We start from the raw sequence: 16,110 nt of genomic DNA on the forward strand, positions 1-16,110 counted from the left end.
GTTAGGCTGAAGAACATAACTGATGCATAAAGAAGTGGAACGTGAATCAGAAAATATCTGCCGGGAAATTCATATGGCTTTATAATTTATCACAATTGCCACAATTAGCTAGGTGGACTCCATAAAAATCCTTAAACCATTCACAGGAATGGAAGCACACGAAATGTATGGGAAGTGTGCTTCCCATAGGGCTTCAGAAGATGTACACTTTGTGCTTCCCAAGAGTGGCACTTTCAATAACCCTGATTTTCATTTTCCTATGCATATGATTGACTGTTATGGGAATCATTGAAGAAATAGTGTATTTAACACTGTGTTGGGATGGATGGTTTGATTGCAAAAAATGTTGGAATTGTGTCTTGGATTTTCTCGTGCTTTGTGGTGGATTAGCACTTCTTCAATAGTTTCAATTGGGATTCTATACAAGTTCAAAAGCTTAGTGACACATGGCTCAACTTGGCTATTTTTTACTCATTACTCAGCTGTCCTCACAAAGGTCAACTCAGTGAATTAGTCATGTACATGTGTGTGCTTGCATGCTTGCTTTCATGTAACTCAATGACCCAATGGGTCAACCTAGTGAAAGCTGGGCGAAGTTGTGATTTGGCTGAGTTGTTTGTGACTTGGCCTGTCAACCAAGTCTTGTATAAGTCTTATTATAACAACCTATTCACTAGGTCTAGTGTCTATCTAGGCTGATTCACTGAGTCAATGGGTTAACTCCACAGTTCCATCTTTTGCATCTTTAATTATAAAGTTACTTTGTGACATTTAATATGTACTTTTTAAATTTTGTTAGATTTTATTCCATCTTGTTGTTCCATATCTTAACATTAAAGGGTTCATCTTGGGTAATCAAACCTTATATAAACCTTAGGCAGACTATCTAAATTTCCAGTTGCTGGTTTTTGGTAGTTTTCTTTTGCCCATATAGAAGTAGGTTATGTGAATTTAGATGCTAACGCTATGAACCATATGAATCACTTCATTTTTATAATCTTTTGGCACATCTTAGCATTTTTGTACAATTAGCCTTTGGTCATTTTGTGTCTGGCGATAAATGTCTGCCAAGAATCTGATTGATCCTGTAACAGAATGAATGCCTGTTATGTGTTAATTTTGAATATTAAATATGCATGTAGGTCATCAATTAAATCTGAAGGAGGTACGGAAGCTAATAACGTTAAAGGATCATCAACCGAGAAAGCCATTGCAAATACATTTGAATTAATGAATGTATGTGCAAAGCCTCCAGATAGCACAAAAGAAGCAAATCACAAGGTTACTGGTGGCCCATCCTTGGTAAGGATCATCTATACCCAAAGATCTCTCTGCCCTTTGAACTTCTATTTTCATTGAACATGTATTTTACATTGTTTCATATTCTGAAATGTTTCTGTTACATCTGCATGTATCAAATAACAAGAAATACACTGGCTTGTGTTCCTTTGCCTTGGGCTTTATCATAAGTGCCATGATAAATTCTTCGAAACTTTTCTCCCGAATAGGGCATAAAACACCACTAGTTCTGCACAAAATAAAACCTGACAATCACCATATGCATGAGAGCAATCTGTAGAGTGAAACCTAACAAAAAAAAGGAAAACTCGCATTATCCTCAATCAACCTGTAAAATCCCTGCACAAAATGGTGAAAGAAGTAAATTAGCAAAAAGAAGTACCATAAATTTCATTAAATTTGTCTAAATTGAAGCAGAAAGTAACTCGAGATACCATTAAATTTATTTTTTCACACAAATTGTTGATTGATACAACCTTATAAAACCATAAACCACAAACTAATGACAATTTATACAGAAACATATTAGTGTCCTGACAATTGACAACTGAAGGTGACATAAAACCCTAATTTTTCTCACATCTCATTTAAAAGAACTGTCAAAATTACCAAAACAAGGATCTCGAGGAATCCTTTCCCAAACACACTGCCACACTGCGACACAGATGAGAAACCTTAAAACCACAACACAAACAACAAAAGCCATATATCTGCATGAAATCAGGCAAAGAAAAGTTGGGAAAGAGAAGTTTATGGTGAGATTGATGCCCGGTGATTTGAGCTCCAGAAGATGTTGTGATCAATGACGGTGATAGTCTCGAAGATGACATCTGCCTTATAGAGAACTGACTTGCAAATGCACTCGACTTTGTTCACAATGACCGATATTTCCGAGGCATGGAGGAGGGGTCCGAGTTCATCCCAGCCCACAACTAGACATGAAAGAAACACTAGCAACCTAGTATAGACAGAGGGAGAGCAGGGGAAAGGGCAGTAGTTGAAAGTGAATCAATGAAGGAAAACAAGTAGGAAATTGAAGAAAATAGTATATCTGATTTATCTTGAAAAGGAAGAGAATATATTAAAGAAGAAGATGTATCATGTTTAAGGTGATGAATACAATACAATGGGAAAGAGAAGGAACACAAGCTATTGATTAGGCTCAGTTGCTGATTCCATGAAACATCTGCTGATGAAAAATAAACAATATAGAGAAAGGTTAACTAGCTTGGCCAGGAAGCCACATTTGAATTTCATAATTTATAAAAATGATTTGCTTAAAACTGTCAAGGTATTATACTGGTGTTAAAACTATACCTAACAAGTAACAACATATTGCAAACATCAACTTTTGTTTTGGAAGGAAATTTAACTTTTTTAAGGAAAATAATGCAAACATCAATAAATCCAGTGATAAGCATGCAGATAGAACATTTGAAAAGAGGGAATACAAACCTATGATTTGAAGCTAGTGTCTTGATTTAATAACTTTCTTTTTTGGTAAGTTAGAATCTTGCAATCTTCTTTTTGATATTTCAGTTTATGAAAAATTAATAGTTCAACAATTTCCTGTGATTCCCTCATTGTAGTTATCTGCAGGGATATTTCTTTTGGAAGTCATTTATGAGACTAATATTTGAATTTCTCTATCAAACTTTTCCAGATGGAAGAGACATTAGGCTCTGTAGTGATGGATGCAGAGAGGTAAGAAACCTGAATATTTAGCTGTATCAATCTTATGATCCTATTCAATTTGGGATTTGGATTAAGTCCTAGATTGAATGAACTTGGAGATAGATATTTTGGCTTTAAAATTCATGAAAATAGGTCAAACTATGACCAAGTTTGCCCGAAGACAAATATGTTTGTCTTTGTTGAACTTTTTCTAATTTTTATTTGATGGATGGATTGTTGGTGGTAGGAAAATTGTTCTTACCTCTACCATGATTCAGGTTCTCGCTTGTTTCATTTTCCAACCCTTAAGCCACCTAGCTTGTTTAGCTCCAAAGTCCAGCTGTGATGTTTTTGCGTTTCCTCTAAAACAATCCGTTTGGCATACTGTTGTTTATTTTAAAGACAGACTTTCCTACTTGTACTGTCATTTAAGGTTTATTTATTTATTTAATTTTTGCACACCTGCAGTCTTTCAACTGGTTCATGTATATTTACTCATCATTGCAGGCAAGATGTACAATATGGGTCACAAGGGAAAAAAAATGCATTTGACAATGATGATGGGAAGCACTCTCAAGAAACTGTATGTAAAGTGATGAAGAATTAATTGATTTGTTCAAGCACTTGAAAAGTTTATGTTGCATCCTCTTAGCTAAGTTATTCCTGATTGTATTTTCAATTTTTTTCTGCAGCTTGTACATGAAATGCAACGTTCTGATTCACCAAGTAAGTTCTTGTGGCACATTAGACCTGTCCATGTGCTTTAAATCTGAAATCCCACCTTTCTTGTTTTCTTGTGTTTTATAGTTACTGATTATATGATGCAATTAACAGCTGATTCTGTTTCATAGTTTGGTTCTTCTCATGGATATATTCAACACTAATCTTTTTCCTATTCCAAGTTGGAGACATGGTTCAGATGATTCATTCAATGCCTGATATAGAAATGGTTGCTTCCCATCCCAATATGAAGTCTGCTGGTGTAAAGTCTGAAAAAGTGCAGTGTGTGGTGCCACCAAGGGTCACAGATGGAAGCCCTCGCTCAGCCTTACCAGAAATTGGAAATGTTAAACAACTGACCAATACCAATATTACTTCATCTGATGTTCTTTCTTCAAATCTTTCTACTTCTTCCCCTTCATCTGTGGATTTCGCTTCAGCTTCCTATCCAAGTTCAGCTCCATCAACAACTTGTTCTGTAGTTTCAAAGAATTCACTCTGCAATCAGAATTCTAAGGTATTGTAAAGGTTGAATTTTTTACAGTACCAGTAGCATTTGCTATTAACATGGATTGGATATCTTTGGTAACTATGTTCCTTATTCAGACCTTGTATATGTTGTAGCATGTTCCTTATTCAGGCCTTTTATATGTTGTAGCAACAGTAGCATGTTTATATATATATTTTTAAAGATGTATTTGTGTATGAATTTACACGGTTACTAACTTTTTCCCTCAGGAATTCAAGCTTAATCCTGGGGCCAAAACCTTTTCACCATCATCCACGAATGTGAAGGCAGCAGTTTCAAGTACTGGTCAGGTTCTGAACATCTCTATGTTACCTATTATGGATGCTCAGCCAGGGATAGAATTCAACTCTCCTATGCCACATGCTGCTTTTCCTGTAAAGTATGCCCAATACAATAACTTAGCAGCTGGAAACAGTGGAAGTTTTCCTCAAACTTCCCAACCTGTAAGCATTTTTCTTTTTTCTCTTTCAATAAAATTTACCTCAGAAGTGGGATAACTACATCAAACTTCTCTTCATAGCAGTTATCTCGTTTATCTGTATTGTATAGTATAGTTTACATAATCAGGTTCTGCTTTTCATGTTTTGACATCGGACCTATTATTGGTAAATCTTTGTTTTTGGCATGTTTTGGTGCAGCATATAGGGCTCTACCAGTGTATTTCTTCAAGAATTTATTAGTAATTCTCTGGCTTTTTTCATGGACTCTGCACATCATGTGGTGATACTTCTATGTGAAGGCTTAGCAAATTATATTTGGCATAATACGATAAAAGATATCTCACAACTAAATGTTCAATCTCATTTTGTATAGTCTTATTTGTCAAATGTTGGGTGTTTATGTTCTGAACTATAATTCATCTCATAATGGTTATTATGGTCCTTAAGCTTTCTAGGATCTTATTCATGTCCTATTGCAAGTCCATTTAGTTGCAGCAGTTACTTTTTTAAATGAGAGAATCGAAGTTACCTTTTTTCAAGTGAGAGAATTTGTGCTACATTGCAATGTACACCTTCTGGTTGGTTGTTAACCTAACAAAAATTATGCGTAGTAGGTCATTCTTATGTAAGCTCTGTGTGAGTTTCATTATGCTCAGACGTCTTTAAAATCTTGATGCCTTACTGGTCCTTTTCTTTCGGTTGGGTTTCATCTACTTTCAGACAGTATAGAATGAAATGCTGTATGTCAGCAAGCTAACATTATAAATTTGGAGCTGTTGGAAGTATCTGTATATTCTTCTGATGTCCATTTAAATCCCAAAAGGGAAAAAACATGGTTATATGCAAACTTACAAGCACCTCATAATTTAGGTGCAAAACATTGATTTTCCAAGAATGATAAATGATACAATTGATACTGCTGAAAATGTTATAGCTATATCCATGACCTAAGGAATTAGGATTATGCATGTCTCAAAGACATGAATTAAATATATGGGTTGGGATTGAGTCCTGTTTTCAAGTGATGGTTATATTTCTAGGAGAGAATTCACTTGCCTTCTGGAGCTCTTGGTTTCTTGATTTAGTTTTTTCTAAACAAAGCTTTTTCTTCTTTGGACAATATGTAGTGTTTGAATTGGTAACATTTTGTTCATGTCCTGTTGTTCACTGAATGTTCAAACTCAAAGTTGAACATTAAGAGATGCCTCAGATTTTTTGTTGCAACTTTTCCTTTTTGCAATAATTGCAGCCTTTTTCTTCGGTTTCAGCAATTACTTTTTAATGGAGATGCATCCTGTTTTTCTTTCTCCATTTTCTCATGTATTATGACTTGTGCAGAGTTGCCTCTTTGCCATCAAAAGAGGGAACTTCATAGTGTTTGGACAATCATTATTCCTTTGCTCTGAATTCTTTTTCATGATGAAAAATGAGAATTACTGTTTATTAAACTTAACATGTATACAATCTTCTGATGAACTATTATGAACCAACACTGAAAAGGTCATGGCAGTTCTATATGATGTCATAAACTTTTTTGTTAGTGTTGTAGGATATACCCCTTTGTTCAGAAATGGGGTGTATGTGCTATGTCAACTTGCATCATATTGTATGGTGCCATATCATACTTATTATACAACTCATATACCTTAAAGTCAGGCATTGTTTATTCCAACCCATTTTGACCATATCTCATTTATATTAAAAAAATGTGTTTCCTCCTCTCTAAAGGGGTTCGACACCGCCAATCTTGGAGTTTTTCAGCCTACAAATTGGCTTTTTCTTTTTACATTAGAACTTCTTTTTATTCTAAAAAAGCCTACAAATTAGTTTAATCTTTCAATTCTAAGTGTGCATTATTAGGTTGGGTTGTGATCACTAATGGCTGTTTTTAGTTGGCATTATTATTTATTTTGTCTTATTCCAAACAATGTTCTATATGAGCTAATTGAGCTACTCTTTCACATGTAGATTTTTGGACACATTGGTAGCAGGTCACAACCAATTAGATATATTGGTCAATACCTGCCCCCTCAAGCAGGCACTATGTATGTGCATCCAAGTAATCAAACGGTATGTCATCAAAAGTGCAAATATTATTAGTAAGAGTATTGGTCTCTTGTTCCAATGTGAAAGCCCTGTGTCCTTTGGGTCTTCACTCTTCATTTCTTGCAAAGCAAACTGTGGCTGCTTATAGTGAAATATACCTTTAACCATGTATATCATTTCCACATCTATTGTGCTGCAGATAATGGTTAGCAGATTGGGACAAGTGGTTTATGTGCCTTCCTTTTCTCAAGTAAGATTACATGTTTGGTTGTGGTAGAGCCACTTTTCTTTACAGATAATCTGTTGGCTCTTGATATTCATATGGTGTTTCTAAATGGAAGTAATTTTTCTTTTTGGTTCTGATTTCAGAATCTAATACGAGTCCTAACCTTGTTTTATCTGTACATGTGGAAAATCTGTTGATGAAAAAATTCATTTGTATTGTTATCAATTTTTATAATTATCCTTAATCAAAGAATATCCATTGCTTTGGAGTTAGGATTCACGTCTCTTCTCCTGGCTGCTTCAGTTTTTTGGAGTATGATCAAAATCATTATCATCCATCTTGGAATTCTTATAAACAATATTAATGTGTACAGTGTTGATATGAGGTTCTAAGATTCACTACGGGGCCTAATAGTGATACAATGGCTGTTGGGGTTGTAAGCGATGTGCTTTTGAAGTTTATATCTTAAAATGACTATTCAATGTATTCTTATAGGATTCGGTTCATGGAGTTTCAGCTCTCCCACAAGGGTTGGTGCGTCCCCTCTTGAGTACTCATCAGCCTCTTCTACCAAAGCATCATGGTATGCCATGCACTATTACAATCTATGTCGCAGCTTTTTTTCTCATGGTCACATAAAATGCCAATGTATATGTTTGTTAACCATGCTTTTTGTTACACAAACTTTTTTAATCTGTAACTGATGCATTAGATAAAAGAAGCGTTCTTGTGTGGACAGGTTTTTAAAGAAATATAGAAAATAAATCATCACAATGCACCCAGTGTTACAAAGAAAAAAAAGTTACATCAAAACTGCTAGATTCCAAAGTAAACAAACCATGATAAACATATCTATAGGGTCTGATTGACTAAATAATACCTGCAGTCATAACTTTCTACTGGATATCATGATGCACTTAAGCGTACCAAAGATAAGCCTTGTATGTTTTATTCTGTTGGTCTCTGTACACCACTAAGTGAACTAAAATTTTTGATAGTCGATAATTTAACAATGATCTCTTCATTGTGAAAGAATCCAAAATGTGGGAAGACAGGATTTGGAATCGGCGATTCCCTTTTTTCATCTTCCCCAAATTATCTTTTCCCAAGTAACTTACAAGTTACAATTCTGAATTGTCTAACTTCTGATTTTCTGCAATGCTCATCTCTCTAACATGCCCTGAATTTTTGTGGATACAAGAGTTCATTTGTTTTGCCCTATTTTGGTGCTTTCATCCGTATTTTAATTGTTGTATTTTCCCTTATTTCTTGATGATTATTTTGCTTTTTCCGTTGACAATTTATGTTTTCTTTCAGGAACTGCAGCCCAACCGATGCAGTTGTGTGTGGCTCCTCCATTTACGCCTGGCATCCATCAGCCTCTTGTATTGCCAAACCATTTGCCAATCTCACAACCTTTTCCTGCCATCCGCCCCCTTCCTGTTGCAAGTGGCACAGGCGTTCTTGGAGGCAAATTCACTATGTGATTTCCAACAATAAAGTTGCAATTTTGTTCTCATGCAAATAAAGAAGGAAAATTTTGAGAGTGGGTTGCTTTACCTATGAGGAAAATATTACATATTTGTATTGTAGCAATTTCTGCAGGAGGTAATGACAATACATTCAATTTTAGCAGTAGGATGTACTGTTGTTAGCTGCCTTTGAGTTTTTTTGTTGCTCAAGCTTGTAGCAAAAAGGTAAGAGTATGATATAAAGCAATTTTTTAGTTCTATCAAAATGCTTTAACTCTAGATATTTTGTCTCCCTTTGTTTGGGAGCTGGTAGTCGAGGTGGGAGTCGGGTAGTTTATGGAAGTGAAAGGAGGTGAGACATCCTCTCCTTTGCATCCGCACTCGAAATTCAAATAGGCAACTTCCACCTCTTAAAGGTGGTAGCTGTCAATTAGAAGAACCGATGGCTTTCAATTTTGGACAGAAATCCGTAACACCCTCCAACTCCCAGCTCCCAAACGAGTGTTAATCGTTTTTGTTAATTAGATTTGAAGATATGGATGTAAACGGTTTGGTTTCGGGTGGGACGTAGCCAATGCAAAAATTGACTAATTAGATACTGGTTAATCCGGACTTGGATTCAGATGGGGACTGTAATTGGTTTCGGATAGCCATTGGAATAGGATATCCGCTGGATTCAGTTAGGAAAGCTGAAACAGAATCTGACTAATTGGATTCGATTTGGGTCAGAGATCAGATAAATCCGATCCTTTGACATCCGGGGGCCCATCTCTAAACTTGGCGTGCTCGGGAGAGCGAGAGCGAGAGAGACATGCATGCGAAAAGGATTTATAGAAAAAGAAAGGGATTAACGAAGACTTCGGACAGTGTGAGAATGGATGTACAAGATTATGACACGACACCAGTTTTACCTCTAAATAAGCAGGAATGAAATTTTTTAACTTACAACTGTTTTCTAAGATATTAATATTGATGATAATTGTACCGGTTTTAAGCTATTAAAAAACTGATAATAATCCATAGTAAATATTGAGCTCAATGAAAAATACATAACTTATCAAGCTTAATTAACGTGAGCTTAAATACTATTATTCAATCTCGTTTGAAGCTTGAGCTTTATTGAGCCATTGTATAACCCAATGTTGTCAGAATCATAGTGAATCGGCCTGAATCGGTCAAATCGTATTGAATTGGTCCAAAATAGATTCTAAAAGGAGCCAATCTGGCATTAATTATTTTTAATCTTTGTAGTGGAGTTTAAAGATTTTTTAATAATTTTTATTATGATTTTTTTTAATGACGTGTGTCATCTGATGGTAAAAACTTAGTTGATTCAGTTCGATTCGCTTTAGAATCTGAATCGGCCGTTTTGAAAATCAATTCAGACCCAATACCGATTCTGACAGCATTGATATAACCAGTCAAAGTATCATGCTTGGATCATGTATAAATTTCAACTAATCAATTTACAGTAACTCTGTGTTAGATCTGCGCAGTTACTTTATTTTAATGGTTTTAACACGTTATGATTGACACGTAATAATGTTTTATTATTTTTTGGGCTGATACAAAAACGATTCAGCTGAGTATCGGTATCTGCCCGATACAGCTGAATGGGCAGCCCAACGATTCAGGGGCGATAGTAACAACATTGAGGCAGAACCCTACCAATTATACAACTATACGTTGGGTTTTGAACCTGCAACGTCCCAACACAAGGTGACTTGCACTAGCTGCTCCTACCAGACAACCGGAGCGTTGGCATGGATATATTTATATATTCATAGGAATTGACCGTTTGGATCATAATTTTTTGACATTCTTTTTTTTAGAGTTGAAAGTTTGGTACATTTTAAACCGTTGATTTTTCAATCCCTAGAAAATCTGACATGCCCGTTAGGAAAACATGATCCAAGATGGCTGAAGGAAGACGAAGAACAGATGGTGACGTTGAGGAATTATTGAGAATAATCTTCGGACTTAACCGGTTTCAGTGCAATTTGGCGAGCAAGGAGGAAAACAGTGGTGCAGATGGTGGTGGTGAAAGAGAATTGTGTACGAAAGAACAAGCCACCGGATTGGTTGCTGGATCCGTATAATATTGAATATGGTTAAGTCATGTAATTGTATTCTCTAGCATCTAGTATGGGGTCTGCCTAAACCCAGTTTTTTTTTTTTTTTGGATTTATATCCCGCCATGAAGACTTGGTCTGGCTGGCTCAGCCTGCCATACTTACGGTCATCGTGCCGGCAGCACAAAACTACGAGGCTAGGACCCTTGCCCCCAGGGTCTATGCTACGCATGGGCTTACGCAAAGGGGCAACACCCATAGGAATCGAACATTAATTGCCAGTCTAGCAGCCAAGGCTCTACCCCACTATGCCAACCCCCCTTTGGGGCTGCCTGAAAACAGCTTGCTAAAAAAAAAAATCATGAGCTACGCGTTGGTTTCTACTAAATCAAATATGCAGCTGGATGGTCAGATGTGTTAAAGTAAAAAAAAAAAGGACTAGCGGCTCTGAACCCACGAGTGTAGCAATCATTATCCCTTTACAGTGGCCCCAAATTATAAGATTCTGGTTTAATAGTCTAAAGCTAATAAACAAAGAAAAAGGAAAATATCATGTATGCCTCTGAGTTTAGTGAGGATACCTTTTTATTCATTAGGGAATGACAAAAGAAAAGAAACGAAAAGCAACAAATTCTCATCTCAATAATGCGTCAAGTGACGATTCCAAGCCAAAAGAGCAATCAATCTATACCTACCTATCCCCCCAAATCAACTAATTAGGTGAGCTCACATGTGTACAGTTTTCTTTTCCTTTATTTTTGTTTAATAAAGGTTGAACCCAAGTCAAAGGTCGGTTTCACTCATCCCCTATGTCATCCTCATTTTCATAGCCCTCTTAAATCTTATGATATAGGTTGTTCTGATCAAATCTGACCCTGTAGATAGTTTCTAACATGGTAGATTGTATTTTTTCATGATCTTTTTCAAATCACAAAATTTTATGTTTTGTCAACTGTTGATTTTTGAATCGCCAAAAAATCCTGCACACAAGCTGGATTTAGACAATTTAAATGTTGATCTTTACTAAATAAATGATGTAGATCACATCTGTAGAGTTCTATTTGATCAAACGAACCTAACGTCAATGAAATCCCAAAGAGGGGTATGAATATAGAGATGACATGAAGGGCGAATCCAGGGAGGCGAGGAGGGGCTTGAGCCCCTCCTAAAATTTTGAAAATAAATAGAAAAGAAAAACAAGGTTTTGAAAATTTTTTGCCTCCCTTTAAGCAAAATTTATTTATTTATTTTTTGCCTCCCTTTTAAGCTTTTGAATTTTTTTTGCCCACCTTTAATCAAAATCCTGAATCGGCCACTGGATGACATAGGGATGGCTGAAATTGATTTGCTAAAAGTCATGTTCACAGTGACATTTAGAGTTCACCTACCCACTTAAAAGATCAAGTTGGACTTCTTGGTATGATCGTGATCACAACCACAGTCACGCCCTCCATGTTTGACGTGAAAGCTCAAACAAGTGGGTGAAGTATCAAGTAGTGAGTGGAAACCATGCATAGACTAGAATTGCATGGTCAAGAGCAAGAGCAAGGTCACCGCATTATGTTTGGTTTTATAAAAATAGACTGGATCATCCGATTCCGATGGATAAAAAGGATCATTTAAGGCTTGAAAATCAATGGCTCATAATTTTCATAAATATTCAAGCATGCAAGAATTATATTTTTTAATAAAAAATACATGACCAGATTCCTAGCAAATGGACCATGCCGAATGCATCTGCAGGATTGGATTTGCAAAAAAAAAAAAAAGTGACGAAAATGCATGGTTCACATATTTCTAATTAACATATTATAGTGACTCATAATTTAAAACCCGGTGAGTCATCACTCGGCTCGTCCTTGAGTGACTCGTTACTCAGTCGGGTCATGTTAACTTTTGTTTTATATAAATATATGTATATATTATCTATATTTAATAATATTTTACAAATATATTATATATAATATATATTATATATAATATATATTATATGATATTTTTATAATATATTTAATGTAATATTATATTAATACATGTATAATTATAATTTTATATATAATATACATAATATTTATATTATATTTTATATAATATATGTAATTATATATAAAATATATTATATATGTATATATAAGCATGACTCGCCCATGACTAGGTCGAGTTTTGTTAAAGTCGGGTCACACCTGGTTTTTTACTCCAGTGACTAGACGATCTGGGCCGAGTCACTGGGTCAACCCAGTGAGTTTTGAAATCACCATTCAAATACTAAATTATTAAAACATGATAAATAAAACAATACTTGCACGTGTCATAACCTATCATTGTGTCCATGTATCATGTTATGTCCCTTAGATATAGACCCTATTTTGTTGGATCTTTAACTCGAATTAGACACAACCTTCTAGTTTAGATCAAAATAAAGGTCAAGTTTGTATGTCCCAAGTTGGAATGGATCCATCTATGCAGATCCTATTAAATATGGGACTTGGATTTAGACCGATTGTTTGAGTCCATCTAAGTTGAGCTAGGTGGAGAAGTTGCACATTTTATTTTATGAAAAATGATTGTACTATACGACGAAAATGACATGTTTCCTGAAAGATCTTAAAATTTTAGAAATTCATCTATTGTCCAAAATCATAAATACTGTTATTTCTAGGACCTTTTTAGCCTTCACACCTATCATTTTTTGTGCGAATTTCCTTCGTCTCCACTTAAAATGCCTTAGCCGCTGCCATTGCCGACAACCACTAATCTCCATCACCCTGTCAAAAACCAGTATCCGGTGGATCCCTTGGTGGTGCGGGTATGGCGGATTTCATCGTGACTGGAGGAGCCATCACTTGGTGGCGAAGAATGACTTAGGTTTTCTGATGAAAACTTGAACCTCAAAACATCGCAAAAACTTGAGTTACTGCACATTAAAAATTTATCAAATTTGTATAAAATAAGTACAAGTGAACTTTCTTTTAAACTGGAACAGACAAACATTGTAAATACTTGAGTTACCTCACATAAAAAATATAATAATGTCACATAAAAAATATGCTATTTTTTTTAACTCAAACTGACAAACCTCACAAATACTTGAGTTACCTCACATAAAAAATATAATATTATCGCATAAAAAATTAGTGATTGTTTTTTTTAACTCGAACCGACAAACCTCACAAATACTTGAGTTACCTCGCATAAATAATTTATGAAATTCGTATAAAATAAGTGTGAGAAAACTTTCTTTTAAACTCTCAAACCTCTAAACATCGCAAATATCTGAGTTACTTCGTATAAAAAATTTCTAAATTGGCATAAAAAATTGTGAAATTTCTTTTAAACTCGAATCGACAAACTGTGAAAATACTTGAGTTACTTCACATAAAAAATATTATAACGTTGCATAAAAAAATTGTGATTTTTTTTTAACTCAAACCGACAAACCTTGCAAATACTTGAGTTACCTCGCATAAAAAATTTATGAAATTCATAAAAAATAAGTGTGTGCGAACTTTCTTTTAAACTCGTACCTCCAAACATCGCAAATATCTGAGTTACTTTGCATACAAAATTCCTAAATTTATACAAAATTTTTGCAAAATTTCTTTTAAACTTGAACAAATAAACTACATACATACTTGAGTTACTTTGCATAAAAAAATTATAAAATATATTTTAAAATTTAAAATATATGCCTTTTTTCTGCGATTGAGATGCTAGTACCAAGTCTAGATCAAGGTTATTTTCGACCTGGTACTAGCATTTCAAAAATTTTGCTTGTTTTTATGGACAAAATCTAGGGTTCGTCGTGGTCCCGAACCTGTGGTGTCCAAAATTTTCTCTGCACAATTTTTGAGTTTTTCTTATCTCCAATGACTTTTCTGGTGATTCTGATGAGGCTGCGACATTCTTCCTATCAACTTCTCTTGTTACATCGAAATGTGAGTTCTTTGTGGTCCCCAACCTGTGGACCCCAAAATCTCTTTTGCACATATAGTTTAAGTTTTTTTTCTAAAAGAATATAATATGTTTGTTTTGAAGATCTGTGTTTGCTTTGAAGATGCTTTATCGCATAAAAAATTAATATTTTTGCTTTTTTGAAGATGCTCATCCATTATTATATGAATTTTTATTTTTGTGTATATATGTAATGGGGCTTGGGTTGACCATGCGAAAGGTGTTAATGTGGGTAGTTGATTTTGCATAGTAGTTATTGTATGTATTCTATTCTCAATAGATGTATATTCCATGTGATTGGTGTAGGTAGTTAAGATAACTTCAGTATATGCTAAAGTGCACTACCCTGTCACTAATGATTATAGTTGGAGATCTTTAATGGTTTCAAAAAACATTAGCTTTAATGAATTAATGTCTAGGTTGTCTAAAAAAATAAGATAGAGTAAATAGTTAATGAGCCTCCAGTATACATATTCGTTTTCCATAGGTGATAAGCCAGGTTGGGTAGATATTTTTTATGACAATGATGTAGAAGAAATGTTATTTAGTGGAAATGCTTACTTAGTGGTTCATATAGTGCAACAATAAGCAGTTGGAAGGGAAGGGATGTAGAACAATCTATCAAAGTCAGTGTATTGCCGAACGTCAAGTTGTCTCAAGCAGTGAATGATGTTGATGAACCAAACATGAAACTATCCCAAATTAATAATAAAGGATAGTAATGTACAAGTGGATAACATGCAGTTGCCCAAACCGATTAGGAATATAGATGTTGGACCTATAGACAACGAAGAACTTTCAAGAATAATCGAGCATGTACATCAACAGAGGATCACTAGAGAGGATGTAGAACCACATGGGCACCCCAGTTATAGTGATTTGCATCCCAGCAATGATGCACAAATAACATGTGGAAAGCCCAAACATTGGTATGTTGTATGAGTTTTATGAACATTTATTGAGTTTTAGAAATGTTTTAGGTTTATATGCTAATGTTTAGGGTTTATTGGGTTCTTGATGGACGAGTTCTATTTTGCGAAAGAAAAATTGGCAATTTTTGATGTCGAGGCATCTTAGTTGTATGAACTGCTGCGTAAGAAAAAACTTAACGATTGTGAACAATTTCAGTGGTTATCAACAAAGTCCAACAATCAAGAGGCTATTATCGGCAAAAAGTTTAATGATGTCGAGCTTGCCGTAAAATTTTGAAAGATCATGTGATCAGGAATAACTATAAAACAAAATTCAAGAAGAGTTGCAACAATAGAATAACTGTTGTATGCATGCAAAAGAACCTGTAGACTAAGATTGATTGCACTTGGATGATCAATTACACAAAGGTGTGAGGAACAATGTTCTTTCAAGTGAAGGAGTATCAAAGCAATCATGCATATGGTAGATCATTGGGAAACCTAGTAGTGAAAAATGTGCCTTCCAAGTGGGTTTCATATGTAATTTATGGATGGTTGCACAAAAACATGAAGACGACTTTAAGAGAAATCATAAATAACATAAGTCACAAGGAAGGTATGAAACTTAGTTACAAACAAACATGACATAGACAAGAAGTAGATAGGGTGAAGATATATGGTTCATTCGAAGACTCCTTCAGGCTGCTTCCCAGCTATTGCCATCATTTAAAGGTGATCAACTAAGGATTAAGGGCGGTCATTGAGACTAA

At 35.0% G+C, this 16,110-nt stretch overlaps 1 protein-coding gene across 2 annotated transcripts in view; it reads left to right on the forward strand.

Annotated features, from left to right (window-relative positions):
* The window catches only part of LOC149835683 (uncharacterized), a 59,240-nt gene extending 50,668 nt beyond the window's left edge, over nt 1-8,572 (forward strand). For both annotated transcript variants that reach the window (XM_090008682.1, XM_090008683.1), the window contains exons 5-14: nt 1,143-1,302; nt 2,963-3,003; nt 3,481-3,556; nt 3,666-3,699; nt 3,876-4,210; nt 4,432-4,665; nt 6,631-6,732; nt 6,908-6,958; nt 7,430-7,517; nt 8,252-8,572. In XM_090008682.1, coding sequence (XP_089864808.1) covers nt 1,143-1,302; nt 2,963-3,003; nt 3,481-3,556; nt 3,666-3,699; nt 3,876-4,210; nt 4,432-4,665; nt 6,631-6,732; nt 6,908-6,958; nt 7,430-7,517; nt 8,252-8,421 — 1,291 coding nt within the window. In that variant the 3' untranslated portion in view covers nt 8,422-8,572. The remainder of the gene's footprint in view (nt 1-1,142; nt 1,303-2,962; nt 3,004-3,480; nt 3,557-3,665; nt 3,700-3,875; nt 4,211-4,431; nt 4,666-6,630; nt 6,733-6,907; nt 6,959-7,429; nt 7,518-8,251) is intronic.
* The last annotated feature ends 7,538 nt before the right edge of the window (nt 8,573-16,110 follow it).

Source organism: Nuphar pumila, chromosome 6 (genome assembly GCF_984573655.1).
Source record: "Nuphar pumila chromosome 6, dmNupPumi1.hap1.1, whole genome shotgun sequence".
In the NCBI taxonomy this organism is placed as follows: Eukaryota; Viridiplantae; Streptophyta; class Magnoliopsida; order Nymphaeales; family Nymphaeaceae; genus Nuphar; species Nuphar pumila.